Source organism: Pseudorca crassidens, chromosome 3 (genome assembly GCF_039906515.1).
Source record: "Pseudorca crassidens isolate mPseCra1 chromosome 3, mPseCra1.hap1, whole genome shotgun sequence".
Lineage (NCBI taxonomy): Eukaryota > Metazoa > Chordata > Mammalia > Artiodactyla > Delphinidae > Pseudorca > Pseudorca crassidens.
Window position 1 is genome coordinate 163,648,656 of NC_090298.1, and position 27,682 is coordinate 163,676,337.

The 27,682-nt window shown below is 58.1% G+C and overlaps 2 protein-coding genes and 1 pseudogene across 3 annotated transcripts; 1 reads left to right on the top strand and 2 right to left on the bottom strand.

The window, feature by feature from the left end:
* Positions 1–19,396, top strand: ZSWIM4 (zinc finger SWIM-type containing 4). Of its 2 annotated transcripts, none has more exons than XM_067733529.1 (14): positions 1–400; positions 2,439–2,640; positions 4,220–4,576; positions 6,101–6,249; positions 6,335–6,485; positions 7,338–7,516; positions 8,190–8,538; positions 9,860–9,997; positions 10,340–10,594; positions 11,218–11,353; positions 13,598–13,752; positions 15,214–15,377; positions 16,844–16,925; positions 17,337–19,396. In XM_067733529.1, the coding sequence occupies exons 1-14, from the start codon at positions 248–250 to the stop codon at positions 18,194–18,196; spliced, it is 3,330 nt and encodes a 1,109-aa protein (XP_067589630.1). In that variant the 5' UTR covers positions 1–247; the 3' UTR covers positions 18,197–19,396. The 2 variants fall into 2 exon arrangements, with proteins under 2 accessions (XP_067589630.1, XP_067589629.1); XM_067733528.1 differs by having other exon boundaries at positions 7,338–7,505; positions 8,176–8,538.
* A 1,794-nt stretch (positions 19,397–21,190) lies between these two features.
* Positions 21,191–27,566, bottom strand: LOC137222387 (splicing factor 3B subunit 4-like). Its single transcript, XM_067733530.1, has 3 exons — positions 27,407–27,566; positions 26,519–26,617; positions 21,191–22,437 (listed from the first exon to the last, which is right to left on the bottom strand). Exons 1-3 carry the CDS (start codon positions 27,526–27,528, stop codon positions 22,275–22,277), a joined length of 384 nt encoding a protein of 127 aa, XP_067589631.1. The 5' UTR covers positions 27,529–27,566; the 3' UTR covers positions 21,191–22,274.
* On the bottom strand, positions 22,444–25,254 carry LOC137220594 (uncharacterized; annotated as a pseudogene).
* Positions 27,567–27,682: the final 116 nt, after the last annotated feature.

Here is a 27,682-nt window from a genome sequence, read left to right on the forward strand (position 1 = left end):
GGCGGTGGGGGCGGGACGACGGCCGAGGATAAAGCGGAGGCCGAGGCAGCTTCATTGTTGTGAAGGGTCTTAAAGGGGCCGCATCACCCCGCCGGCCCGGGGGTGGGTGCGGAGCGAGTACCGGGGCGGCCGAGCGCGGACGAAGGACAGGAAGGCGGGCAGGGGTCGCGGGAGACGGTGAGGCGGAGTAGGCGTCGGACCGACCCCCCCCTACACACAGGCCCCGCCCCGGCCCCGGCCAGGCCGGATGGACCCCCCCGCGGCCAAGCGGAGCCGGGACGGCCCCGCGGGACCGGAGGAGCGCGACGCCGGGGCCGGGGCAGTGCGCGGCCGGGGCCGACCCGAAGCGCTGCTGGACCTCAGCGCCAAGCGAGTAGCCGAGAGCTGGGCCTTCGAGCAGGTGACCGAGGAGTACGGTGGGGAGGGACCCACTCCCAGCCCCGTCCCCGACATACCTTCTCCCCCTGTCCAGATTCCAGCCTCCGGACCTGCCTCCATCGGAGACACCCCCAGAGATCTCCTCCAAGATCCTTAACTCTGCCCGAGACATCCCCTCATCCTCCCATTTCACTCCTTCAAACCCTATGACCCACCCCCATCCCTTCCCCAGCAGCTCTGCCCTTCAGCCCACAAGACCCAGGGGTTCCCTCAGTGCCCCAGATCCCAACTCGGGACACTTTTTCTCCTCCTGCCCCATGGTCCTCTCACAACCCTGGGTACCTCTCTTTTCCCACCTTATCCTCATCTCCCAATTAGGGCACCCCATTCAATCCTCACTCCTCTCTCCAACTCCTACAACCTGCCCCCACTTGGGAACAGAGCAGATCTCAGCACCTAGAGACTCCAGATCTCTGTCCTACACCCCCAGTAGAGGACTCCCCCACTTATATAGATCCCGGCCCCAAGACACCCCTTTCTGTCTCCAATCCCTGCCTCCAGCCTCCAGAACCTACCTGTCCCATGGGGACCCCCTTCTTCTCCTGCAGATCCTTCCCGCAGGCACTAACACTCACACACCCCTCAGTAATTCTGGAACTACCTCCCACCTGGGGCTGCCCAGCCCCTCCTGGCTGGCTGCAGAGATTACTCCATCGTCAGAGTCCCCCCTCCCCATTACCCCATGCTCACTCTCCCCTTGCCCCGCAGCCATCTCAGTCCTTCCAGAGTTTGGCAGCAGGTGTGGGGCCTGGGTTTCGGTACCTGGACAGGTGCACCTGGAATCCTGCCCCTATAACTTCTGGGGGGCCCTGCCAGGATGCCCCAGGGCTGGGCAAAGTCCCCTTTCCCAGCCTCAGTGTGGGTCCCCACGGAGCTGGGTTGTGGCCAGGACCTGAGCAAGCCTTCCTTGGCCCCCACAGGCTCTGTCCTCTGTTTGGCCTTGGGGGGCTTTCTTTGCTCCCTGGCCTCTCCAGAGTGAGTCTGCTGCGACTGATGGGTCTGGGCCAAGTGTGGATGGGGCGGGCTCTGATTCATGGCCTGGAAAATCCCTCCTTAGTCATCTGCCAACTGTCCCCGAGGCCTGGGCCAGTCACTGGTCCTCCCACTTCCCTTTCAAACCTAGGACAGGGGGCTCTGAAAGGTCCCTGCCCCTTCATTGTGTGTGAGACCCCCCCAGAGTAATCCTAAAACCTTCTCCAGGGCTCCCATGTACCTGCCCTGGGCAGGTCTGGCCCTAGGAAAGCTCTTGCCCTGCAGAAACTCACGGAGTCCTCTGCAGCCTTTTGGGAGTTGTTCTCCTTCTTTGAGGAAACTGGGGCACAGAGAGGTTGAGAAACTTGCCCAAGGACACTCAGCCAGTGAGTAGCAAGCCTGGATTGGAACGCAGGCTCAACCAGATCAGTTCATTGCCCAAAGCCCCCAGGGGTGAGCAGGACACCCCTCCCTTCCTGAGAACCCTTAGCAGCTGGAGCAGAGAGCCTGTCTTGGGAGCTGGAGCTCACCAGCTGTGGGACCCTGAACAAGTGAATTCACTCCGCCTCTGAGCCTCAGATTCCCCAGGCTGCAAAAATACTGGGTTGTTGCTATGAGAATTAAGGGAAATCGCACACATAAAGCATTTAGCACAATGTAGGCTAAGAACATGTAGGCCTGATCACTGGTCTTCTTATCACATTTGTCTTCCTTCCTCGTCCCCCCTCAAAGCCTGAGAGGTGAGACTACCTTACATTAGGACCCTGAGACCTGACATCCAGGAGGGAAGCCGCAGAAAGTTCCAGAACACTAACAATAGGCCAGGTGTTATTGTAAGCGCTGTACATATATTAGTGCATATGTAATATTCATGACACCCAGAAGGCGGGTGCTCTTAACATCTTCTTACACTCGAGAAAAAACGAAGCTCAGAGAGGCAAAGTGACTTGCCCAAGGTCATACTACTTGTAAGCAGCAAAGCCAGAATTCAAGCGCCAGGGTTTCTAACACACCGGGCCTTCCCACAGGTTGAGGAGCGGTTCTCCCGGGTGCCAGAGCCGGTCCAGAAACGCATCGTGTTCTGGTCGTTTCCACGCAGCGAGCGGGAGATATGCATGTACTCATCACTGGGCTACCAGCCCCCGGAGGGCGAGCACGATGCCCGGGTGCCCTTCACCCGTGGACTGCACCTGCTACAGAGCGGGGCCGTAGATCGTGTGCTGCAAGTGGGTAAGTGCCTGCCCCCTACCCCTGCCAGGGAGTCCATGGAGGGCTGGGGGAGGTTCCAAATGTCAGGCTTTGATGCCCAGGGAGGGTTGTACAAGATATTATGAGCTCAAGATCAGGGATCTGCCTTGACCTCAGTCAGCTTAGTTGAGGCATAGGGGTAGAGGTGGTAGGATAGTGGGGAGAGCAGGGAAGAAGGTAGGGCCGAGGCAGTGGGTTTTTTTTGTTTTTGTTTTGCGGTACGCGGGCCTCTCACTGTTGGGGCCTCTCCCGTTGCGGAGCACAGGCTCCAGACGCGCAGACTCAGCGGCCATGGCTCACGGGCCCAGCCGCTCCGTGGCATGTGGGATCTTCCCGGACCGGGGCACGAACCCGCGTCCGCTGCATCGGCAGGCGGACTCCCAACCACTGCGCCACCAGGGAAGCCCGAGGCAGTGGTTTTGAGGAGCGATTGTAAACCAGAAGGGAGAGGAGGTTCCAGACCTCAGAAAGAGGGACCCAGGGATGCTCTGGGTCCAAGGTTTAGAGCCAGAGGTAAGGATGATCCTAGACCTCGGGCTGCAGCGTCCTCGGTGAGAGTGGCTCAGTGATGAGCGACAGTCTTGGACGTCAGGCAGAAAGACTGAGGTGGAGGTTGGGTTCAGAGGTTTAGGAATGGTCTCAGACCTAAGGCAACGAGGGTTCCGTGGGGTCTAGGGTGGAAGCTGGGGATCATCTGTGAGGAGTGGTCTTAAACCCCAGGCAGCAGGGTCCAGGTGAGGGGAAGGGGTGGAGGTTTAGAGCTAGCGACGAAAGATGATTCTAGACCTCAGGCAGCAGGGCTGAGAAGGGAACCAGTAGAGGCTGAGCCAGAAGGCAGGTGAGCCCTGGAATGCCATACCTCCCATGGGGGCAGGTCATGGCTCCCAGCTGGAGGCAGGGGCTCAGCCAAGATGACCCTCTCTGAACCCTGTCAGCCCGGGGGCCCCTTGCCTGGACATGACCCAGCTGGCCATAGGCTCGGCCACCTCCAGCCGGTATGAGGAAGCCGCCGTCTCCCTGCATGACGCAGCCAGGGCCAGCTGGGGCCTGAGCTGCCCAACCAGTCGGATGAGCCTGGCATCTGGGCTCCCCAGGGGCCAGGGAGGGGTGGGGGGTGATGGGGTGACCTGGCCCCTGGCCGGCCACTTCAATCCCTCGCCCCCCAAGTATCTTTGGTATCTTCCCAGTAAGTGACAGGGCACCTGGAGCCTGGGCTGTATCCATGATTACCCAAGGGCTAAGAAAATCATCTTCAACAGCATTGCTGTAATAATATTATTCAGAATTAGAAGAAGAACAAACATTTATTTAGCACTTACTATCTGCCAACAGTGTTCTAAGCACTTGCCAATATTAACCCATTTCATCCTCATTACAAACACATGAGGAGGATGTTACTATTTGTTCCCATTTCACAGATGTGGACACTGAGGCACAGCAAGGTTAAGTGACTTGTGCTAGGTTACTCAGCTGGGATTTGCACCTGGTCTTGCTGTGCACCATGGAAAAGATTACCCATCTCTGGGGTGACACAGCAGTGACAATTTGGTTTTGGTCTTAGGGTTCCACCTGAGCGGAAATATCCGGGAGCCAGGGGGCCCTGGAGAGCCCGAGCGCCTTTACCATGTCTCCATCAGCTTTGACCGCTGCAAGATCACATCCGTGAGCTGCGGCTGCGACAACCGAGACCTCTTCTACTGTGCTCACGTGGTGGCCCTGTCGCTGTATCGCATTCGGCATGCCCGCCAGGTGGAGCTGCGGCTACCCATCTCCGAGACACTCTCCCAGATGAACCGGGATCAGCTGCAGAAGTTCGTGCAGTACCTCATCAGTGCCCACCACACTGAGGTGCTGCCCACTGCTCAGCGCCTGGCAGACGAGATCCTCCTGCTGGGCTCCGAGATCAACCTGGTGCATGGTAAGGGCGCCCCAAGGTCTGATGGGGCAGTGAGGCCCCAGCTCACAGCCATCTCGCTTGCTGTGCCACAGGCATTTGTCACAGCATCCAGAGGTACCCCTGACTGTGGAATTCCCTTGTGGTCCAGTGGTTAGCACTCAGTGCTTTCACAGCTGCAGCCCACGTTCAATCCCTGGTTGGGGAACTAAGATCCCCTAAGCCACGTGGTGTGGCCAAAAAAAACCCAGAGGTACCCTTGATCCATGAGCAGGGGTGGGGGAGCACCACTGCATGAGGTCAAGATCACACACCTCAGCAATTATACTCCAATAAAGATGTTATAAAAAAAAAAAAAGGATCACACACCTCAGTAAGTGGCAGATCCTGGATTTGATCTGGCCCTGGGCAGATGAATGGTCAAGAAATCAGCCAGTGGGAAGATCCAGCCCCAGGGTGGGGGTGTCTCAAGATCACAGGAGCAGGCCTGAGTATGGGTGTGTGGAGGTCATAAGGAGTATGTGTGGACATTAGTGGGTGTCAGAAGTGGGATAGGGTAGGAGATAGACCAGGAGGTGTTATGAGTTCTGGGGTGGTTTGGAGCTACAAGTGTTGCTTAACTATAATGATGGAAGGATGGAGTAGGATGGTGGGTGAGTAGACGGATGCATAGTGGGTGGAGGCATGAATGGATATTTGAGGGTGGCTATGGGTGGATATAGAAGGTGTTCATGATGGGGTGTTGGGGTGAACTGTTGGTGTGGAAAAATGGATGGAATGAGTGGATGGGTGATTTACTAGGATGATAGGTGAATAGGGAGTTGGTGGTAATTGGTGGTAGGGTAGGATGGGATGGGCTTTGATTGGGGAGTTTGAGGTAGTGGACAGATGGGGTTGGTGGAAGACTGGAAGGACCAAGGGGTGCAAGGATTGAGGGTGAGTTGATGCGTGCATGAATGTTCTTATGTGAGGACTAACATGGTAGATGGATCAAGTAGGTGGGTGTTTTATGTAGGATGTGTGGATGGACCAATGGGCTGGTGGGTGTTTGGGGAGATACATATGAAGGGTGGTTGGTGGGGAAAGAATAGATGGAAAGTTTGGCTTCATTGGATGGATGGATAGCAGAGTTGTGTAGGTCAGTGGATGAATAGGTCAGTGGGTATTTTGAGTGGTTAGTACAGATGAGTTGGAAAGACAAATAGGGGTGGGTAGGTGGATGGATGGACTGGTGGGATGGGTATATAGATGTGAGTAGGTGGGAGTTATGGGCAGGGTGGATGATGGTCTAATGGGGTAGGTAGGTGTGCTAAGGGTTATGACGTGTGGATGGAAAGATGCATGGCATGGCATGGGGGTGTGGACAGATGGTTGAGTGGTTTAAATGGATGGGTAGGTGATGTTTGGGGTAAGATGATGGGTGGATGGATGGATGGGTTTTCAGGTGGGATGGAGGGAATTCTGGGATGGTTTGGGTGATTTGAAGGACTGGATGACAGACACCCCCTCCCCCCAGCCCCAGCCTCAGCCGTCCCTCCCTCCCCACAGGTGCCCCAGACCCCACGGCGGGCGCGGGCATCGAGGACGCCAACTGCTGGCACCTGGACGAGGAGCAGATCCAGGAGCAGGTGAAGCAGCTGCTTTCCAACGGCGGCTATTATGGCGCCAGCCAGCAGCTGCGCTCCATGTTCTGCAAGGTGCTGGCTGGGCGGGTACAGGGGGGCGGGACTAGACTGCTGGGTGCCGGAGCCCCGCCCCTCCTCACCGTTTGGTCCGGCGCAGGTGCGGGAGATGCTGCGAATGCGGGACTCCAATGGCGCACGCATGCTGATCCTCATGACTGAGCAATTCCTGCAGGATCCGCGCCTGGCCCTGTGGCGGCAACAGGGTGCCGGCATGACGGACAAGTGCCGCCAGCTGTGGGATGAGCTGGGTAAGTCCCAGACCCCGGAGTGTGGCAGGCACCCAGGCTTGCCCACCTGAGATTAGGGTCTTGCCCGTGAATCCTTCCTCATTCATTAGCACCGCCAATGTACGAGGCACTGTACTGAGCGCTGGGACTACAGCAAGAAATAACAGAGATTAAATACCTGTCCTCAGAGAGCTGACACCTGGTAGGGCAGACGGACAAGAAACTCCCACAAGCCCATTAGACCAGGGGTCAACACGTTTTCCATAGGGCCAGATAGTTAGTTTTGGCTTTTCAGGCCATTTGGTTTTTGTCGCTGTTAACTCGATTTTATCTGTTGTAGCAGAAAAGCAGCCACAGACACACATAACAAAGTGGGTGTGGTAGCATTCCAATAAAACTGTATTTACAGACACTATTTATTTGAATTTCAAATCATTTTCACAAGTCACAAAATGTTCTTTTTATTTATTCCCCACCCCCTCCACCATTTAAAAATGTAAAAATAAATCTTAGCTTACGGGCCATTCAAAAGCACGTAGCAGGTTCGATTTTCTCCACGGGTGGTAGTTTGATGACCCCTGTGATAGATGATGATAAGTGCTATAGAAAAAAAATTTTTTTGCAAAAGGAGTCCAGTAGTCTGGGTTTGAGTCCTAACTTCTGGCTTCCCAGCTGTGTGACTTTGAGCAAGTGACTTTACCTCTCTGGACTGTAAAGTGAAGAGATGATGAATTGCACCCTCAGAGGCCAGAGGTGAGGGTTGAGCAGAGACCAGTGCCCAGCACACAGCGGGCACTCCGTACGTGCGTGCTGCTCCTGCTGCATGAACGTTGAGCCTCCCCCGTGCCCACATTTGCTGCCCTCTCTCCCCAGGGGCCCTGTGGGTGTGCATCGTCCTGAGCCCCCACTGCAAACCAGAGGAGCGGACGAGCTGGCTCCAGATGCTTACCAAGTGGGACAAGCTGGACGTGTGCCCCCTGGAAGAAGGCAACTACTCTTTTGATGGGCCCAGCCTGCAGCCCACCGTAGCCCTCAGCCCAGGTAGGAAAGAGGTCCCCGCCACTCCCCCCAACAAACCATCACTACCTCCTGTGGCCCAGCCACCCCATCATGGCGCTCTGGGGGAAAATGGAGGCAGGGCAGGGGGGACCAGCCCTTGCCTGCCTCCCAGCCAGGAGGGAGTGCCCAGGGCAGGGGCAGCAGGCAGCTCGAGGGACAGCGATGTGAAATACTTAAGATGCCTATAGTTCTGGGCTGGTCTCTTGACTCAGTCTCCTTCTGGCCATGGAGGTAGGAATCGGGCAGGGGGTAGGGGAAACAGATAGAAAAGGAAACAGGTATTGAGAAGAGAGAGACAAGTAAAGAGAGGCAGAGATGGAGGGAGAGAGGGAGAGAGAAAGATAGAGAAGGAGAGGAAAAACTGGAGTGTGGAGGGAGAAAGATGGACAGAGAGTCACAGTTGTTCAAGATCAGTTGTCCATTCATATGAAGGAATATCTCCACTGACACACACACACACACACACACACACACACACACACACACACACACACGCCTTTAAAAGGCTGCTGGAAGGATTTGGGGAGATAACACACACTCATCGCTGCACCTGGAGCCTAGCACCAAGCTGGCACTCAGTGGGGCAGAGCTGACCAGCGCCTGACTGCTAGGGCCCCCCTCATGGGGCTGCATTTGGGCGCCTCTCCCACAGGCCCAGAGGAGGAGGAGGAGGAGGAGGAGGAGGTGGAGGCTGCAGGTTCCCGCCACACCGTGTTTGGCCGCGCCCTGCAGGCTGGGTCGCTGCACTGGAGTGACGCCCACCTGCAGAGGATCCTGGCCAGCGACTCCTACGGCCCCAGCCTCACAAGCAACGGGGGTGGTGACAAGCCAACCTTTGACCCCCAGGGCCGCCCACTCTGGCTGGGCGAGCCCTTCCCCACTGCCTGTGCACGTGTGGACACCCTGAGGGCCCACGGATACCCCCGCCAGGCCCTGCGACTGGCAGGCGCCATAGTCAACACACTCCGGCTGCAGCGGCGACATCAGCTTGAGACCTACAAGCAGCAGAAAAAAGGTGGGCACCAACATTATCATCGTGTCCTGGGGCTGCAGACACAAATGCCAACAGCTGGGGGCGGTGGCAACCTGGAGAGTCCGTGGGTACAGCAGGAAAACAGACCACTCCAGGTGTCTTGAGCAGAAAATATCTAATGCAGGGGATTGAGGATTCTCAAAACCACTGGAAGGGCCGCAGGACTGAAAGCCAGGGAAGCCCCTGCTTGGCTTCACGCACTTGAACTTCAGAAGCACACGAGGTTCAGCAGGCTGTAGCCCTCCCAGGGGGGCAGGGCAGTTCCCAAGAGGACAACCCAGAACCTGCTGGCAAACCTCATGTCTGTGCCCTGCAGACAGCCGCACACCTGCTCACAGCTACTGCAGGAGAATAATGGCCTCATTCTCTCCCACCTTCCACACCTCACACAAAGAAGTCTGGGAAATGTAGTTTCTATAGATCTAGCCACGTGCCTTTCAGGAACATGGACCCCGTGTGGCCAGATCTTCTGATTTTTCAAGAGAAGCCAGAAGTCCAGATAATCTAATGTGGAATTTACTGATTTTTTTCAATATGGGCAACAATTTGAAAATTGTATTAAGAAAAACAAAAGCTCACACTGTGTTGGCCCAAAAATGGACACGTTTGTGGACTAGATATGGGGGGACAGGAGAGAGGCTACCAGTTGTGTTCTCTGGGTGATGGAGTTGAGTTGATGGGTCAGTTACCAGGAAATTGAATACAGGGTGTAATGGGGGAGAAATGGGGGCATTGGGATCTGAGCAGACCCCTGACCTAGCCTCAAGGCATAGGGTTAGCCCCCCCAGAGGAGGTGAGAGCTAAGCTGAGATCTTAAGGATGTTTAGGAGTTTCCCAGGAGAAGAGGAGGGAGCCACAATGTTCCAGTTAGAAGGAACAGCACGGGCAGGAGCCCAGAGGCAAGGGAGAGCACGGCTTGTGGCAGGAGATTGGAGGATGGGCTTCCAGGTGGGGTGGGTGACCACCCCAGGGAAACTTTCCTATCAGTCCTTGGGAGCCCTGAAAGCTGGCTGGGCCTGAGAGAGGTGGGAAGGATCACGGGTTATAAGGAGGGGAACGACACTGGTTGGATGTTCTAGAAAGCACCCAGTTTAGCCAGGCCTGGGTCTGGGTGTGGGATAGGAGGCCAGGGCCGTGGAGGTGAGAGCTGCTGCAGAGCTCAAGGGGCAGAGAAAAGGGTGCTGGGTGGGCAGATGGTGCGTGGGCACTGGGAGGTTGGGCTTGGGGTTCAGGGAGAGGAAGCCCCCCCCCGGGGGCTTGGTGGAGGGGGGCTGGGCATTGAGCCTTCTCTTCCTACCTGCAGAGCTACTGCAGAAAGGCTCCACCTGCATCACCAACATGGAAGGATGGGTGGGCCACCCCCTGGACCCCATTGGCTGCCTCTGCAGGGCACTCTTGGAGGCCTGTCACCTAGAGGAGGAGACCCTTGCCATTTACCCAGGTACCCACACGGGGGGCCCCTTGAGGAGGTGGGAAAATCACCACCTCTTGGCCATGCCCTCTTGCCCAGTACCCCTAGAAAGTGAGGCCACGCCCTTACACTTGGCCACACCCCTCAGCCAGTGCCAGGTGCCAAGAGGCTTAGCTTCTGGAAGTGAGGCCACCGTAGGCCTATCTGCTGTTGGAAGGTGGGCCCCACCCCCTGGTGTGTGCGGAAGCAGCTGGGCTCTCCCTAAACCTCCCCCCACACCCCACACACAGTGTCCGTGTTTAAGGTCAAGGACCACTGGAGTCCCAGGAAAAGGGGTTCCCCTCTAGCTGCCCTGGTGTCCTTCTCCCACAGAATCAGGCCCTGAGAAGCGGAAGGTGGCCTACCAGCACGTCGCAGTGCCCGGGAGCCCTGGGGAGTCCTACTTGGCAATGGCGCTAGAGGTGGCACTGCTGGGCCTGGGACAGCAGCGGGCCCTGCCCGAGGGGCTGTATGCCCAGGACAAGGTGGTACGCAACGAGGAGCAGCTGCTGGCCCTGCTGGAGGAGGTGGAGCTGGACGAGCGGCTGGTGCAGGTGCTGCGCAAGCAGGCGGGACAGCTGCTGGAAGGTGAGGCCCCACTGCTAGCCTGGCCGTTCCTGAAAGATAGGGTCCTGCCTCTGTACTGTAGTGGCCTGGTTGTTGCTGGATCGGGAGACCCCGCCCCTAGCTCCACCTCCTTGTCCTTACTGCCTTTCCATACCTTGGTAGTTCCTAAAAGGTGAGCTCCAGACCTTGGCCCCGCCCCCAGCAGTGCTGGCAGCCAATAACGGCTTCGAGTGATGAGGCCCCCACCCCTGCCCACTTTGGAGCCAATGAGCCTAGTCGCTGGTGCCCAGCTAGACTTTGATTGGCTCTGCCCACGGTCCTGCCTTGTGAGGCCCCTCCCCTACTGCAAAAGGAAGCTGGCTTGGCCACACCCCTGGAGCAGGTGCAGCCCCACCTCCACCCTCTGGCCCCACCCTGCATCTGAGTCCTGCCCCCTACCCAGGGGTGCCCAGGGTCTCTTTTCTGTGAATTTTCCAGTGCTTGTCTCAATCTTAGTCCTGTGCTCCTACCCCCGGGACCTCTCTAGCCCCAGCCACTCTATCCTGAGTCTGCCCATCCCACACTCAGAGCCTGGGGTGTGGGGAGACCTGGGGAGGGGCCGTGCAAGCCCACACCCTGAGGCTGAGCTCAGGCTGCCCCTGCAGGGGGTCCTTTCAGCGGCTTTGGAGAAGTGCTGTTCCGCGAGAGCGTGCCCATGCACACCTGTGCCCGCTACCTGTTTACTGCACTGCTGCCCTACGACCCCGACCTGGCCTACCGCCTCGCGCTGCGAGCCATGAGGTGAGGAGAGGCAGCTGGGGACTCCCACTGGGCCGGGCAGGATTGGGGAATGGGAGGCTACTGGGAGCCACATCCTTCTGCCTGAACTCACAGCTTGGTTCATTCAAGCTTCCTCATCGGGGCATTCCAGACTGCCCTGTGCTCTTGATTACACACTAGAAATGTCATATTATTTTGAATTTGAGAAATATCCACATGACACAGAATTCAGAGTCCTTTTCTAGGCAGGTTTGTCCCAACTTACCCAAAGCACTCTGGAGGCAAGCAGTGGTACCACTTTCTTATCTATCCTGCAAGAGTCCATATTTCTGCAAACCCATAATCTGAAAATGAAAAGTTGGTTCTCCTTTACTCCATGACACATACCGCACCTATTCTTTGCACCTTGTTTTCACTCAACATTTGCATCTTAAAAGCTATATCCTGTCACATAGCATGTGAACCACTGTAGGGATACACCAGGAAAAAACCAATCTGGAGCTGATAGACATTTACACTGTTTCCAAAAAGATGTTGCAATGAATAACAGGGTTATTTCCCATGTGCAACAGCAAATCATAGAAGCAGAATTTTAAAAGGCCCTGTCTCTAGTGAACCATGTCCAACAAATAAAGTGAAATCTGTCCCCCATCCTCTCATCCTATTCTCCAGAGGCACCTATTAACAATTCGGAGTGCATTTTTCCAGAATATTTGGAAAGAATCGTCTGTTAAGAGCCCTGATTTAGAGAACACTCTTTCATGTGCTCGATTTTTTTCTAAGCCAGTGCCAGCAGATTACAGCCCACAGGCCAAATTTGGCCCGCTGCCTGTTTTTGTGCAGCCCATGAGATAAGAATGGTTTTTGTATTTTGAGATAGTTGGAAAAAAATCAAAACAATATTCTGTGACACGTGAAAAGTATGTGAAACTCCAATTTCAGCATCCAGAAATAAAGTTTTATCGGCACAGAGCACCATTCACTCATTTCCTTATTGTCTTAGGCTGCTTTTATACAACAGTGACAATTGTGACAGAGACCAAATGGCCCACAAAGCTGAAAATATTGGCTGTCCAGCCCTGTGCAGAAAAAGGTGCTGACCCCCCCCCGATCTAAATCTGTGACTCACATAGTGAAATAAGTATGTTTACCCCCATTTTACACATAAACAGGCTTAAGGTGTGTCCCGAATTATGGAGCAAAGTCATTTAGATATTTGGAACCAGGACGGTCTTGACTCCTATTCCATGCTATTGATTACATTTAACAGCTTTGAAAAACTTCCTTAGCACAGAATGCATGTAAACAGTGAGCTGCTGAACAAAATATCTTAGGGGGGACGTTGAGTCATTCAACAAACATTTGTTGTTTACCTGCTGTGTGTCAGGCATTGTTCTGGTGCTGGAGAGGCAGTGTCGGTGAACCAAAGAGTCAAAAATTCCTGCCCTCATGGAGCTGACCTTGTAGTTAGGGAGAGACAGTAAATAAATTTTATAGGTAAACTATGCTGTATGTCAGACAGTGACATGCAAGAAAGGGGTGGAAGGAGTTGGGAGTAGGAAGTTGCACTCTCCCATGTGTTGGGCATGTCAGGGAAGAGCTTCTTGAAAAACATTTGAGCAAAGACCTGAAAGAGGTGAGGAGGAGTCACAAGAATGTCTAGGGGAGAGTGTTCCAGGCAGAGGGAATAGTTCGTGCAAAAGCCCTGAGGTAGGGCTGTGCCTGGTGGTATGTGAGGGATGTCAAGGGGAACAGTGACTGTAGCAGAGTGAGCGAGGGGTGGGGCCACATCAGGACACAAATAATCCCCTTACCTCTTTATCAGCCCTTGGTGTGTGAATAGAGCATCATTTATTTAATCAACCCCACAGTGATGGGTATAAACAACACTGCAATGAACATCTTTTTTTGAAATTTTTATTGGAATATAGTTGATTTACAATGTTGTGTTAGTTTCAGGTGTACAGCAAAGTGAATCAGTTATACATATATCAATACATATATCCACTCTTTTTTGGATTCTTTTCCCATATAGGTCATTACAGAGTACTGAGTAGAGTTCCCTGTGCTATATGGCAGGTCCTTATTTATCTATTTTATGTTGCCGTGAATATCTTGAACATACATCCTCCATCTTTTTGGATGCCCAGAGATTTGCTGGCCTAGGAGGGTAGGCTCTGGCTGAGGCAGGAGGCCTTTCTCTCCTAGAGAGGATGGAGACACCAGCCTTGTCTCAGGGCAGGGCTGCTTCTCTCCTCACCACAGGCTGCCCATACTGGAGACAGCGTTTCCAGCTGGAGAACCTCACGGCAACCCACTGGATTCCATCGTGAGCAACCGCTTCCCCCGCTGGTTCATCCTCGGCCACCTGGAGACCCGCCAGTGTGAACTGGCCTCCGCCATGCTGACCGCCGCCAAGGGTGAGGACAGCGGCTGCCCCCCACTCCCGTCCCCCTGTCCTCCTTTACCTTAGTCCCCTCCCTCCTTTCCCTCATTCCTTCCTGCCTGCTTTTTATCCTTTCACCGTATCCCACCCACAGTTTTCCTTAAGCGCATTCTTTTTTTGGCCACCCCACACAACATGTGGGATCTTAGTTCCCCAACCAGGGATCAAACCCACACCCCCTGCAGTGGAAGCGTGGAGTCTTAACCACGGACTGCCAGGGAAGTCCCTCCTTGAGCGCTTTCTATATGTACCAGGCACTGTCCCAGGTGCTGAGCTTGCAGCAGCGAACAACACTGTCCCAAATCCTGTGCTCTGTAGTGTTCATTCTAGTGAGGGCAGACAGACAATACATAAGGTAAAGAAGACAGTTACGCAGTGAGAGGTAATAAGTGATAAGGAGGGGAATAAAGCAGGTTGACACTTAAGCCAAGACATGACAGTGAAGGTGGAGTCACGCCAGTATCTGGTGTCTTAGCTCAGCTGCCGTAACAAAATACCATAGACTTGGTAGTTTAAACAACAGGAATTTATTTTCTCACAGTTCTAGAGACTGGAAGTTCAAGGTCAGGGTGCCAGCATGGTCAGTTCCTGGTGAGGGCTCTCTTCCGGGCTTACAGACAGCTGCCTTCTCACTGCCTCCTCACATGGCAGAGAAAGGGAGAGCTCTGGTCTTCTCCTCTCCTTATAAGGACACTAATCCCATCCTGGGGATCCTAGCCACATGGCCTCCTCTAAACAAAATTACCTCCCAAAGGTACTGTCACGCTGGAGGGTTAGAGCTTCAATATGTGAATTTTGGGGAGGACACAGTTCAGTCCATAGCATCTGGGAAGAGCATTCCAGGCAGAGGGAACAGCCAGTGCAAAGACCCTGATGCTGGACTGTGCCCGGTTATGTTTGAGGAACAGAGAGGAGGCTGATGTGGCTGGAGAAGAGTAACAGAATTGTAGGATCTGGGCCAATGATAATAATAGTAATAAAAGCTCGCATTTGTGTAACTTTTGCCATGTTAAGGCCTTTACAAGTATAAGCTCACTGCAGCCCCGTGAGACACATACCATTGCATTAGTATTACCCTTTGTACAGATGGGGCAGCCAAGGTACAGAGAGGTGAAGCGACTTGCTCAAGGTCACACAGCTTGTGAGTGGCAGGGATTTGGACCCAGGTATCTGGGTCCAGAATCGGTGCCCTTGACAGTTAGGGGTCCAGTGGGTCCCTGGGTGGCTTCCTCCCACTGGAAAGGAAGGGGCAGAGGAGAGAAAAAGGGGAGTGCCAAGAGTGGTCTAGGTCTTCATAGAACCATTGCCAGGTGCCTCACCGTCCACATTCACACATTTGCATATTTGTAGAGGAACCAATGTGAGCAGGTCAGGCAGCAGCAGGGGCTGGTGCTGGGTATGCCCACGATATCCTCTGTCCCTCCCCCAACCCCAGGAGACCCCAAGTGGCTGCACGCAGTGCTGGGCTCCATCCAGCAGAACATCCACTCTCCAGCCTTGCTCTTCAAGCTGGCGCAGGACGCCTGCAAGACTGCCACGCCGGCCAGTGCACCACCAGACACCACACTGCTGGGCATTGCGCTGGAGCTTGGCCTGCAGGTAACTGGCCGCAGGGAGGATGGGGGCAGGGGGCTGCTGCCTGAGGGCCGGCCAGGTGAGGGCCACTTGGGGGTGGGACCTGAGTGTGAGGTCTGCCTCTAGGGGCGGGGCCTGAGGGTAAGCATCGCCTCTGGGGGCAGGGCCTGGATGTGCGGGGCACCTCTTGGGCAGGTCTACAGAGGAGCAGGGTGAGTGAGTAAGTCCTGAGAGTGAGGGAATGGAGTCACCAGTGAGGGTGGGGCCTATGAATGAGTGACTCAGTAGCAGAGCCTGAAAGTGAGAATCTACTTCCGGGGGTGTGGCTGAGGACAAGGAAAGGGGTCACGGAGCATGCAGGTGAGTGGACTGGCCACAAGAGAGAGCAGAGCCTAAGGGTGCTGGCCTTGGGAGTGGGGCCTGGGGCTGGTGTGCCGTAAGAACCAGGGGTGGGCGGAGCTGAAACCGAAGGGGCAGAACCTGCCCGCAAGGAGCTTTCTTGGGGAAAGGGCCTCTAGGGGACTGCAGCCTAGAAGGAGGGGTCACCGCTGAGGGGCGGGGCTTGGGGATAGTCCTGTGAGTGAAGAGCCGCCTCTGGAGGGTGGGGTCTGTGGTTGAAAGTCATGGAGGCGGGGCCTGCAGGTGAGTGTCCAGGCCATCCTCAGGGGCCGGACGAGGGACAGTGCTGCAAGGGCAAGGCAGAGGCATGGTTGAAGCCTGAGGGGATAGACAGGTATGGGGCTCATGGGGGCGGGGCCTCAGACGGTGGCCAAAGTAAAGTAACAGAATAAGGTACAGATTCGGGTGATACCTTCCCAGGTAGAACTGGCCAGCAAAGGGCTGGCAGGAGGCAGAATTGGCCTCTGAACAACCCCCTGAGGGGGGCGGAGCCGTTGTGGGGCACATGTGGGAGTTGAGATAAGGGTGGTGCTTTAGGCAGGTGACCCACTATTTAGAAGCTTCCGGACAGGACCTGGGGATGGGCCTCAGAAGAGAGGCCAGCAAGGAAGGTGCTTATTGCGGGTGGGACCTGAAGAAGGCGGGACCTGTAGGGCAGGTGCTTTGTTTGGGGCTGCAGGGGGAAATCTGCTGACAGGAAGCATGGAACTTTCCAGAGAGAAGGGACAGGTTGGTTTGTGGTCCCAGGTAGGATCCACGGGGCCTCAGAATAACACCAACACTAGCAGTAATGGCTGGCATCAGCTGAGCACCTTGAAGAAGTAGGCACCGTGCAAAGAGCTTTACCTACATACTTTCACTTAATTCTCACAACTCGATGAGGTGGATACTGTTTTTATCTCCATTTTACAGATGGGGAAGCTGAGGTCCAGAGAGGTGAAGCCCCTTGCCCAGATTGTGTGGCTCATTGATTGAGCCCTTAACTTCCAAGTTTCCCGGGGCCCTTAAGGATCCCCCACCCGCCCCCCTTCCACACGCCAGCCCTGGCTTGGGTGACCCCCTTCTCTACCCCTCCCCATCCCATGCTGCAGGTGATGCAGATGACCCTGAACACCATGACCTGGCGTCGGAGGGAGATGGTGCGCTGGCTGGTCAGCTGTGCCACGGAAGTCGGTGAGAGTCCCCAAGGGGACCCGCCACCCACCTCCCTGTGGAACTGGGCAGGCATGAGGGAGAAGCAGAGCCATTTCCCCGACTCCAGCCTGTGCTCAGGCCTAGGCCAGGAGGGAATGTTGGGAGGGGGGACCGAGCTGGACAAAGACCTGGAGTCTGGCTAGGCTGAAGTGGCTTGGAGAAGGGACAATCCCTCCAATGTCTAGCCCCCACCCCCCAGATCCCATCCAGCCCAGCTGCCCTCTCCTCCCTTGGAAAAGTAAAGTGAAGTTTCTGTCAAGCCAAGAGTGGCGGTAGAGGGGGTACAGCTCTAGCCTTGGCTGGTGGGGATAGTAGGTCGGGGTAAACCCATGCACACAGGGTAACCCCCTGTCCCATTCCTGACCAGTGTCACCCTGTCCTCTCCCACAGGCCTGCAAGCCCTGATGAACATCATGCAGAACTGGTACTCCTTATTCACACCGGTGGAGGCAGCCACCATCGTGGCAGTGACGGGCACCACCCATGCCACGCTGTTGCGGCTGCAGCTGGATGCGCCCCGGCGGGAGGAGCTCTGGGCATGCGCCCGCACCCTGGCCTTACAGTGCGCCATGAAGGACCCGCAGAACTGCGCCCTGCCCGCCCTCACCCTGTGCGAGAAGAACCACGCGGCCTTCGAGGCGGCCTACCAGATCGTGCTGGACGCCGCAGCCGGAGGCCTGGGCCACGCCCACCTCTTCACCGTGGCCCGCTACATGGAGCACCGCGGCCTGCCGCTGCGGGCCTACAAGCTGGCGACGCTGGCCCTGGCGCAGCTCAGCATCGCCTTCAACCAGGACAGCCACCCGGCCGTCAATGACGTGCTCTGGGCCTGCTCGCTCAGCCACTCGCTGGGCCGGCACGAGCTCTCCGCCATCGTTCCCCTCATCATCCGCAGCATCCACTGCGCCCCCATGCTCTCCGATATCCTGCGCCGCTGGACCCTCTCAGCGCCCGGCCTGGGGCCCCTCGGGGCTCGCCGGGCTGCCAAGCCGCTGGGCGCCGACCGGGCACCGCTGTGCCAGCTGCTGGACGCGGCGGTGGCCGCCTACATCACCACCAGCCACTCCCGCTTGACGCACATCAGCCCGCGGCACTACGGCGACTTCATCGAGTTCCTGGGCAAGGCCCGCGAGACCTTCCTGCTGGCGCCCGATGGGCACCTGCAGTTCGCCCAGTTCCTGGAGAACCTCAAACAGACCTACAAGGGCAAGAAGAAGCTCATGCTCCTGGTGCGGGAGCGTTTCGGCTGAGGGGCAGCTGGCAGGCGGTGGGAACATCCGCCTTCGCCCCTGCTTCTGTGGCACCTGCCCTCCATCACGGGCCTCAACACTGGAGGCCTATGTGGCATTTCAGTATTAAGTCAGGGAAGGAGCCCAGCTGCAGCTGGGTGGTCTGGCCTGCCATCCCCTCCAAGCCCAGAAGGAGGTGGGAAGCAGGGGGTCGCATCCTGCCACATGCGTGCCTAGGGCACATGCGTGCCTAGCGAGTGTGCAAGACGCAAGGATCAGAAGCCATACCACCACCCAGAGGCCTGGAAGGGGGTGTGTGCTTGTGCAGCCGGTATGACCCCACCCTGAGCACCCCAAAAGCAATAGGCAAGCTCTCCCTCCCCAAACCCACAGGTCTCCCTTGGGCTGGGGTGGATGAGCTGGGAGGCAGGACTTTCCAGAAACTGGCTCTCAGAGTCAACGTAGCAGACCCTCCCTGCAACCAACTCTGGGTGCCCGGAGGGCTTGCGTTAGGGCATCTAAACTCCTTTTGTACCCTCCCCTCACTGCCTCAGGGGTCCCACCCGCAGGCCTGCGCCCCCTCCAGGCTGCAGAGCTGGGACCAATGGCTCACCCCCACTGAAGGATTTGAAGAGGCTTCAGGCCTCGGCCACATACCTCACCACCCGTCCCGCCAGGACTCCCATTCCCTTGGGTGCCAGCGTCCCAGGGTGGGCTGGGGGCTCATTACTGTCCCTCCCCCTACCTGCTAGTCACTGGACATACAACTCAGGAACCGAGCCAGGCTCACACTGTCCTCCAAACCTGGTGTGTGTGGGGGATCCAAGCGCAGGCAAGCCAGGGACCCCCCCCTTCCCCTGATCTAGAAAGGAAAGAGGCCAACATCTTAGCATTTTTTGGCCCTCTGTCTCTCCCTTTCTGATCCTCTGCCTCCCTGCTCTGCCCTTCGTCTTACTCCCCCTTCCCATATTTCTCTCCATCTAGCCTGTCTTTCTATTTGCATCCCCAAGTCCCAGCTGCTGTCTCTCTTTGGCCTCCCTTTCCCCCACCTTGGCCCAGGGAGGAGAGTGTCCCACCCCACAATCACCCTCCTCTATCTTTTCTCCTCTTGTAATTAAGTACAAAGATTACCACATTTTGTAACTTTTTTCTATTTATTGAACCATATATTGTATTTCCTTTTTTTTAAAGGTTGAACACAGCTTGTTCTTTTTAATTTTATTTTGAAACTAAGGCATGTTCTGCCCCCACCCGCCGCCGCCGCCGCCATTGTGGCCCCCTGCCAGGGCTTCCTTTCCCCCCTCCCCACAGAAAATCTCCAGCCTCTTCTCTGGGTACAGCTTCAAGTGAGGGGTGCAATGGGAGCCACTGCTGGTTTCCTCCAGTGGTGACAGTATGGATGATAGCAGACAGGGAGAGCGAGCTCACTATGAGCAAGCCGGGGGCTGACACCTGCGCTTTACACCTGTCATCTGTTACAACACCTGTCATAACAGCGCTACGAGTCGGTAGGATTAGCATTCCTATTTTACAGAGGAGAAAACTGAGGCTCCAAAGTTTAAGAAAGGGCACTCAGTTTTAGAAAGCGACAGAGCTAGATTTAGTACGTTGCTGGGGTAGGGCCACTGATTGCTCGCCCCGGGCTGCATGGGCCATGCAGCGGTGGGAATGGCCACTAGGGGGTGCCCTGGCTCCAGCACTAGCTATTGGAGTCAATTGCAAGTTTCTGAGCACGGGACGGTGGTGCGTGTCAGGTGCTGGGTGCAGCTGGGTGGGGAAGACACGCCCCCCAAAGGTGGAAACTCGGCTTAGACAAGGCCTTGGTGGGTGAGGTCAGTGGGGGGGCGTGTCTGGGCTCCTACACCGCGGATGAGGCTCCCAGTCCCCAAATAGAGTGAGGGATCTGGAGGATGGCAACAAGGCCCTTGGTTGCCTTCCTTTACTGGCTTCTTGCCTTTAGAGAGTGACGAACAGAGGGACAGACTGTCTGGGTCACTATCAGGGCCGGGGCAGGCGAGGACAGAGGCTTCCCGGAGGGGCGGGGCTCAGAGCGAGGCTGGGCGGAGGCGGCCGCTAGAGGGCGCCGAGGGTCCGCGCGCAGCAGTAGGCGGGCCTTTGGTGGCGCTGGGCCTGGCGATTGGTTCGTGGCTCCTCCCTGCGCTGGAGGGAACCAGTTGGAGGCGGTCCCACCTCCTGCCCCGCCTCACGTATTCCCGCAGGTATGTGCAGGGAGACCCCCGCTGACCCGCACGCTCCTTAGTGCCGCCTGGAGGCCTGGGAGGGTAGGAGTGGCAGTTCTGAGCACTCTACATCAGCTTTGGCCCTTGTGGTCCCAGCTCCCTCCAAACATCCTCAGACCTGGGGTGCCCCTTACCATGCCCCTCACCTCTCAAAGTCATCTACAGATGTTCCCCACAGACCTAGGGCGCGACTCAGGTCCCAGTCACAGCCAGATGTCCCCCTTGGGCCCACATACACACCTCAAGCCCAAGTTCCCCACCAGCTGTCTCAGATACCACACACCCCAAATCTTACCCCCAGCCCCAGTGGTCCCTTATGTCTAAATCATCCCCAAATGTCACTAGATCAAAACCTTCAGGTCCCAGTTATCCCCAAATGTCCAGTGTTTCCCTTAGGGTCACCCCCAGCCACCAGCTTAGATTGGGTCCCGTTCTCTCCCACGCCCAGCCCTGGATGTGGGGCATGCCTCATCACGATCCCATCTAAGTCCCTCCAAGAACAGTCCTCCCTGTCACCACACCACCCCTGAAAGTCAGTCCCTCCAGCCCAACACCCATCCCTAGGACACTCCTCAAGGTCACCTTTCCATGACAAGGGCACCCTTTCCGCCCATGTGACTAAATTATCACCTTCCTCAGAGCAGGCGGATGGGGATCCTGTGAAGTCAGGAGCCCAGGATGCCAGGACAGTAAATTCAGACCAATCAACCCTCCCCAGTCAAAAAGCCAGAAGCTCCAGGGTTGGAGGCCAGAATAAATCACGAACCACCAGACCTTCAGGAATGAGGCAGGGGGCAGCTTTTATTTAATTGGACAACAGGCTCGACACACAGCATAGACTTTCCCAAGCTGCTGTCTGCCCCAGTGGGACAGGGGTACACTGAGACAACTCGGGGGGGGCTTCACACTGCCTCCCCAGTCTCACCCCCAAAAGAGCCCCATTCCATCTGATGATGGACAAAGTCTCAATGCATCCATGCCCTGGGACCACCCAAGGACTGAGCGGGCCTGTTTGTGTCCTTTGGGCCCACAGGGACCTCATTCCCTGCCCCACGTGCCAGGAGGGTGTCATGGCTCCTCCCCCCCAAGTTAGGAAGCCGCAGGCCCAGGGAGAAGGGGCCAGGCAGGTTCAGGTCAGGCCAGCCTGGTTCCGGAAGCCTGGAGTTGGCATTTAACGGTCTGGGGGCCCAAGGCAGCTTCCTCTTGGGTAACTGACTGCTGGGAAGATGCGAGCCAGCCATCCCCCAACCAAGCTTGGGAGAGGAGGGGCCGAGGGTCGGCCAGGCGGGGACACAGCTGGCTTCCTTTTTTCATGGAAAGGCTGGCCACCCGCCTGCCTACCCATCCTCCCTGGGAACACAGCCCAGCCTGAGATGGGACTGTGTGAGGGTCCCCAAGTGCAGAACTGGAGGAGGGGGCCTGCAGCAGACAGCGGGGTTGACCCATCCCATCCCAGGCTCCACTCGTCCCCAGGTTCCTCCTCCAGACACAGGTCCAGGGCAGGGTCCTCATCTCTTCTCACAGGAGGCGAATGGCCCACCCAAGGCAGGCGGGGGCCGAAGACTCCAAGGGGGCTTGACTCCTGTTCCTGCTGAACTGAGCCAGTCTGCACAAATCAACTGTGTTTCAGCTCAGTAGGCACGGGAGGCAGAGCCCAGGGAGGCCCGGAGGTCGGACAGGCAGGCGGAGGGGAGAGGTGGCAGGGCCAGAGGAGGCGGGGCCCCGGGGGGCGGAACTTAGCCACTGTGAACACGACTTGCTGTGGACCTGCTCACAAGCAGCTAAGCCCTGCTCCCCAGGCCAGACGCAGGCAGCGGAGGCCTCTCTGCCACCCCATCCCCATCCCTGGGTCAGTGTCCTCAGCGGAAGCAGTGACAGCGGTGGCCCCAGAGGCAGGGCTCAGGGTCGGTTGGAAATCCCTGGCAATGTGATTTGTGACAGGCAGCAAATCCCATCCCCAGGAACCCCAGCCGGCCATGGCACAGGGGTGGGGGGGCACCGGGCAGGGCCAGCAGCTGGCACCTAGGAGAGACAAAAGGAGGTAATGAGATTTGAGGACATCTGCCCTCCAGGTCCCCACTTGCTGCCATCCTTTGAGGTCTTGCAGGGAAGCCCTTTTTCCCCACGTGCAGCAGCCACTAAAGAGAGCTAGACCACCAGGCTGGATACCCCCAGCCCCAGCCATGCCTCCCAGGCCCAGAGAGGTATAGACACCCAGAGGGTCACTTTCAGCCAAGGAGCCTGCAGGAGCTCCCAGAGCCAGGTCCCCCCTCCCTTTCCTCACCACTGAGCCCTGGGCAGGCTAACTGGGGCCACGGGGAGAGGAAGCTGAGGGGGTGGCGGGCAGGAGGGTGAGGAAGTGATCTCACCCCAGCTGGCGCCACTTCCTAGAAGCCTGAAGGGCAGGAGGAAACCACCAGGGCCACCCCGCGTGGCCCTGTCTCCTTGGTGGTCAGGCCTCAGCCCGCACCCCACCAGAGTGAGCGGATGCTGGCAGCGGGCGCCCAGGTCTCCCCCGAGGCATGCGCGCCCCCAGAGCACCGGACCCAGGCTCGAGGTGCAAATTCCAGCTCGGCAGTTTCCCAAATGCCCTCCAAGCCTCAGTCTCCCCATCTGTAAAATGGAGCCAAGAGTCTCTATCACATAGCATGGTGAGGTTTCACCAAGAGTGCTGCCTAGCAAGTACCTGGCACCGAGACCACCTATAGCATTTGTGGGACTCAGGGCAAAATGAAGACTTGGGGCTCCCTGTTCACAAATTAAGAATTCCAAGACGACAGCAGAGCATGAACCCAAGCTCCAGGTCCTTCTCAGTGGCGGGTGACCCTGTGAATGGCACAGGTCACATGCCCATGAAGCCAGTCCTGTGTTCAGTAAACAGAGACCTCCCGTGTGATGAGAGCCCTGCGGCTAGGAGATCCGACTCTGGAGCCAGTCCAGCTGCATATGAACCCTGGCTCTGCAGCTTCCCAGCTGGGTGACTCTCAAGTCACTCAGTCTCTCTGGGCCTCCGTCTCCCCATCAGCAAAGCAGGGATAATGTCATGGTAAGGATCCCACGAGTGCTGTGTGTAATTAGGATGGGGCTACTCTGTCACCATTCACCAGGCATAAACAGGAAGGATGATGGCACGGAAGACGCTGCACACGGGTAGGACCCCAGCGTCCAGATCTGGTAGGTGGTGGCCGCCACTGGGAGACAGGTGGAGTGAGGTGTCCTGCTCTGTGCCTCCTCCATACACACATACATACACACCGGCCACCCGCTTTACGGTCGGGCCCTAGCCCAGCCCTGTTCCCTCAAGGTTTAGGGGCACCAACCAGGAGCAGACAAGGCCCCGCAGGGCGGCCGGCCTCCCTGGGCCGCCTCCGGAAGTGAGACAGCACATTCGTGTCCCAGGGACGAGAACGGGAAGGGCGGCCATTTGGCCAGGCCCGTTTCCTGTGGGGTTTCCCCTGCACAGAGCCCCGGGCCGGGGCCAAGGCCACTCCCCATCCCCGCAGGCGCAAAAGGCCTGGTTCTCGAGTGGAGGGGGCACCGTCATGCAGGTGCCCAGAAGCAGGGCCCCCGTTACCATAGGCGTGTCTCTCAGGCTCTGGGGAGATGGTGTCCAAGGAGGGCCAAGCTCCTGGCAGCTGGAGGCATTGTGGGGAGGAAGGGCCCTGGGCCCAGGGAGCACAGCAGGCCCCAGGCCACACCGATGGATGGATGGATGTATGGATGTACGTCTGAGTACGCTCTGCAGACAGGGCGTGGACTCGTGAGACATACTCTGTAATGCCTGCCCCCCCGCCAACCCCATGCTCCAAGAATGAATCAGGGGCAGCTTCCGCCGGGGGCGCCACCACCACCGCCCCCAAGCCTGGTCCCCAAATACTTTCCACCCTCTCAGAGCAGCTGGGATCGGAAAATACCAAGGGCTGCAGGCCCCGCCCTGCCCGCTGCTGCTGCCCGCCCTCCCAGCCTGTCACTAACGCTTTGCCTAATGGGCCCAGACTCTCCGCAGAGGCTCCCGAGGCCAGGCCCCGAGCCAGCCGCTAACCTGGGCTGCCCAGCCAAGTGCCGCCTGACCACCCGCCCCCCACCCCTCACCCCCGGCCCAACGTGGCCACCATAACAACCGGCCCGATGGGCAGCCCTCAGAGGTTGGCGCCCGGCTGGAGGGAGGCAGGGCACTGGTAAGTGGGTGGGCCCCGCTGCCCACCCAGGGCTCGGGGGAGGGGGGCAGGCTCAGGAAGGGGTGAGTAAGTGAGGACTGAATCACTTGTTATAAATAGGGGAACCGTGCAAGTCACATCCCAGCCCCCATGGTGCCCAGCCACGCCACGCTCCAACCCCTGCCTTCAACTTTACTCCCCCTCGGACCAGTCACAGAATTCCCAGGGGACCCCTGATAGCCACACTTTGGGCCCTTTACTGAGGGGTACACCCTACTGCCAGGTCCGTCTCGGCCTTACCCTCGTCCTGGCCTCCTGGCCTGCCTTTTGGGGGCCAATGGCCTTGAAGGCAGTTGTTGGCTTCCAGGCCCTATCCCCCTCCTATAGCACCCCGACAATTCCCAGGCCCAAAGGTCAGGATTCCTTGGCTCCCCAAGGTATTCTCAGGGTGTGGGTGACCATGGTCCTGGACGATGACGCCTGACCAAGGCCAGAGGGAGGCCAAGGGGCTTTAGCATCTCAGAAGTCAGTTCCCTGGCCCCTCACCATCCAGGACCCCATCCCAGACCACCCAGGCCTGCTCTGCCCAGGGCCACAGCTCAGTGACCACACCCAGGGCGACGCCAGCTCCAGCACCCTGGGGCAAGGCGCCGCTGCAGCATGACTCAGCTGTGCCCAGCATGGCGGTGTCCTCTGCCCAAGGATTCTCACACACCCACACCCACTGGCTTCCGAGTACGTCCTTCCCGGGGGACCGGCCTTTCCCCAGGCGCACCTCTGTGTTCACACAGGACACCCAATGGCAGGAGGGAAGGTGGCCAGAGTGCCCTCCAAGTGATCTGAAAGTGAGGGCTCAGGACAGGGAAGGGAAGCACACACTTCCCTCCGCTCGTTTGTCCCAATGCTTCCCATATACAGATGGAGAAACTGAGGCCCAGAGGATTCAGAACCAGGCCCAAGGTCATGCGGGAAGTCTAAGGAAAAGCCAGGCCTGATCCTGGCATAAAGTGTATCCAAAGTGGGAAAGGGCCAGCCAGCCAGCCCAGAGAGGGGCCGGAAGGAGCTTTCTTCAGACCGCCCAGGGTTCCTTGCGGTGTCCTTCACTTCGAACAGACTCCCCCACCCAGCCTCCCAAAGTGAAGGGCAAACTCTGAAAAATGCCTTACGGTATATCAAAGCATCACCTGGGCCCCCAGAGAACAGGTCATCCCACTGCACCCATGGGGCCAGTGACCCTGTGACTGCAAATGGGTCAGGGGTTTGCCCCGCAGCTGCGGCCTGCACAGAACATCTGGCCTCCACTTACAACAGGCAGGGGTTGGTAGGGGGGTCCCGGGGAGGACCCCTGGAGCATCCGCCTCTGCTGTTTCTTTCCAGTGAGCAAGGGTCTGCGAGACTCAGAGGCTGGGCCAGCACAGACAGGCCCGACCCCCCTGGACACGCCCTGTCACGCATGTGCTCCGCGTGCCAGCCCCGAGCCAGGCTAGCAGCTATTTTAGGGCCCCCTCCAGGCCCACAGACAAGACTTGCCCGTTGGGGTCTTGAGGGAGCTCCCAGAGGACATCCTGCAAGGACAGAGGGCAATGGGTGCCCCCTGGGCGCTAGGACAGAGCTGGCACCAGGCCCTAGGGCCCATGCCTTCCCAGGACGGTGGCATGTGAACACATGCGCACCGGCTGGCCCGGGCAGGGTGCGTGGGCGAGCGGACAGGGTGTGTCCTACATCACCTCGCCTCTAAGCCCGGGCACCTGTTGGGTACTGCCCTCCAGCTCGGGCTGGCATGGGCAGGGCTGCCAGAGGACACCCCTCCTGCCAAGGGTCCCACACATCCCAGCCTCACCCTCATATACCACCAGCCATGGACAGGCAGCTGGTTGGGGCTGGGGCAGAGGGGACAGGTGACAGGGAGCCAACTGCACCTCCAAGGCATTCAAGAGGCCACTCACTGGGTATGGGCCTGGCTGGGTTGCATAGGACAGTCAGCGTACGGCTGGGGGCTTTGGTAGCAGTCAAGTCCGGTGCTGGGGTCAGAGGTCAGTCTGGGGCTAGGATGAAGGGGTCAGAGTTCAGTCTGGGTCCTTTCACCCTATTCCTGCCTCCCGAGGGCACGGGGACCCCAAGCTACACAGGCCTGGGGAGTCAGCCCTCCAGGAATCTCCCAAACCTGGCCCCCTTCCTATGAATGAGCCCTTCTCCACTGGGCCAGAAGGAGTGGGAAGGGAGGAGAGGGTCCCCCAAGTCCTCCTAAGCCCAGGCTGTACCGCTGGGCCCCAGCCCTCTCCTCTGTGGAAGGCCTTCCCCTCACTCACTGGCTGACATGTCAAAAACTTGAACCACTGTCTCCCACCCGCATCCACAGAACTCCGGGAGACCCCGACCTACAAAGCCCAGACATGCACCCCCAGAGGCCATTCCCTCCACCCCAAGCGAGGCACATACCCTCCCACCCTGCGGCCAACTCCTGCCCACCTCGACCTGCGCCGGTCGCGTTGGGACCCGTCCTCCCCACCACACTCGCAGGAGTCTCCTGGGGGGGGAGTGGTTGGGGGGGGGGGGGGCCGCGGCGGGTCCCAGGGGACGGGGTAGAGGTGGGCCGCCCTTCCCCCGCTCTGTAGGGGGCGCCCCGGGACTCCGTCGCCGCCACCACCAGATACACGGGCCCCGCGGTCCTCCCCCAGCCACCGGCGGCGGGGCGCGGGGCGGCGCCCTCCCCCTCGCCAAGGGCCGGCGGACCCGCCGGGCGCACCCCCACTCAGCCCCAGAGTCCGGCGCGGAAAAGTTGCCGCCGCCACCACGGCGCCGCCGCCTCCCTCCCGGTTCCCTCCCCGACTCACCCACGGGGGAGGGGAGCTGGCACTCGGGGCTCCGGCCGCCGCCCCGGCCCGGCCGGCGGAGACACAGGCGGGCGGGCGGCGGGGCCGAAACGAGCCGGGGGCGGTCGCCGACCGCGCTCCATCCCACTCACTGGCCGGCCCGCCGCGGGGTCGAATCGCTTTTAAAACCTCCCCGTCTCCTCCCCCGCGGCCGGGCAGGGGGCGGGCGCGGGGCGGGGCGGGGCGGGCGCCGCCGTCATGTGCCCCCGGAGCCGGTCCGCCCACACTTTCTTTCTC

Coding starts and splice junctions, on each gene's coding strand:
- ZSWIM4 (XM_067733528.1), top strand. CDS start 248: ATGGACCCCCCCGCGGCCAAGCGGAGCCGGGACGGCCCCGCGGGACCG. Junction 2,641..4,219: donor AGATCGTGTGCTGCAAGTGG/GTAAGTGCCTGC, acceptor TTTTGGTCTTAG/GGTTCCACCTGAGCGGAAAT. Junction 9,998..10,339: donor GACCCTTGCCATTTACCCAG/GTACCCACACGG, acceptor CTTCTCCCACAG/AATCAGGCCCTGAGAAGCGG.
- LOC137222387 (XM_067733530.1), bottom strand. CDS start 27,528: ATGGAGCGCGGTCGGCGACCGCCCCCGGCTCGTTTCGGCCCCGCCGCC. Junction 26,618..27,406: donor CCAGCTCCCCTCCCCCGTGG/GTGAGTCGGGGA, acceptor CCTTCATCCTAG/CCCCAGACTGACCTCTGACC. Junction 22,438..26,518: donor CCCAGCCAGGCCCATACCCA/GTGAGTGGCCTC, acceptor TGTCTCTCCTAG/GTGCCAGCTGCTGGCCCTGC.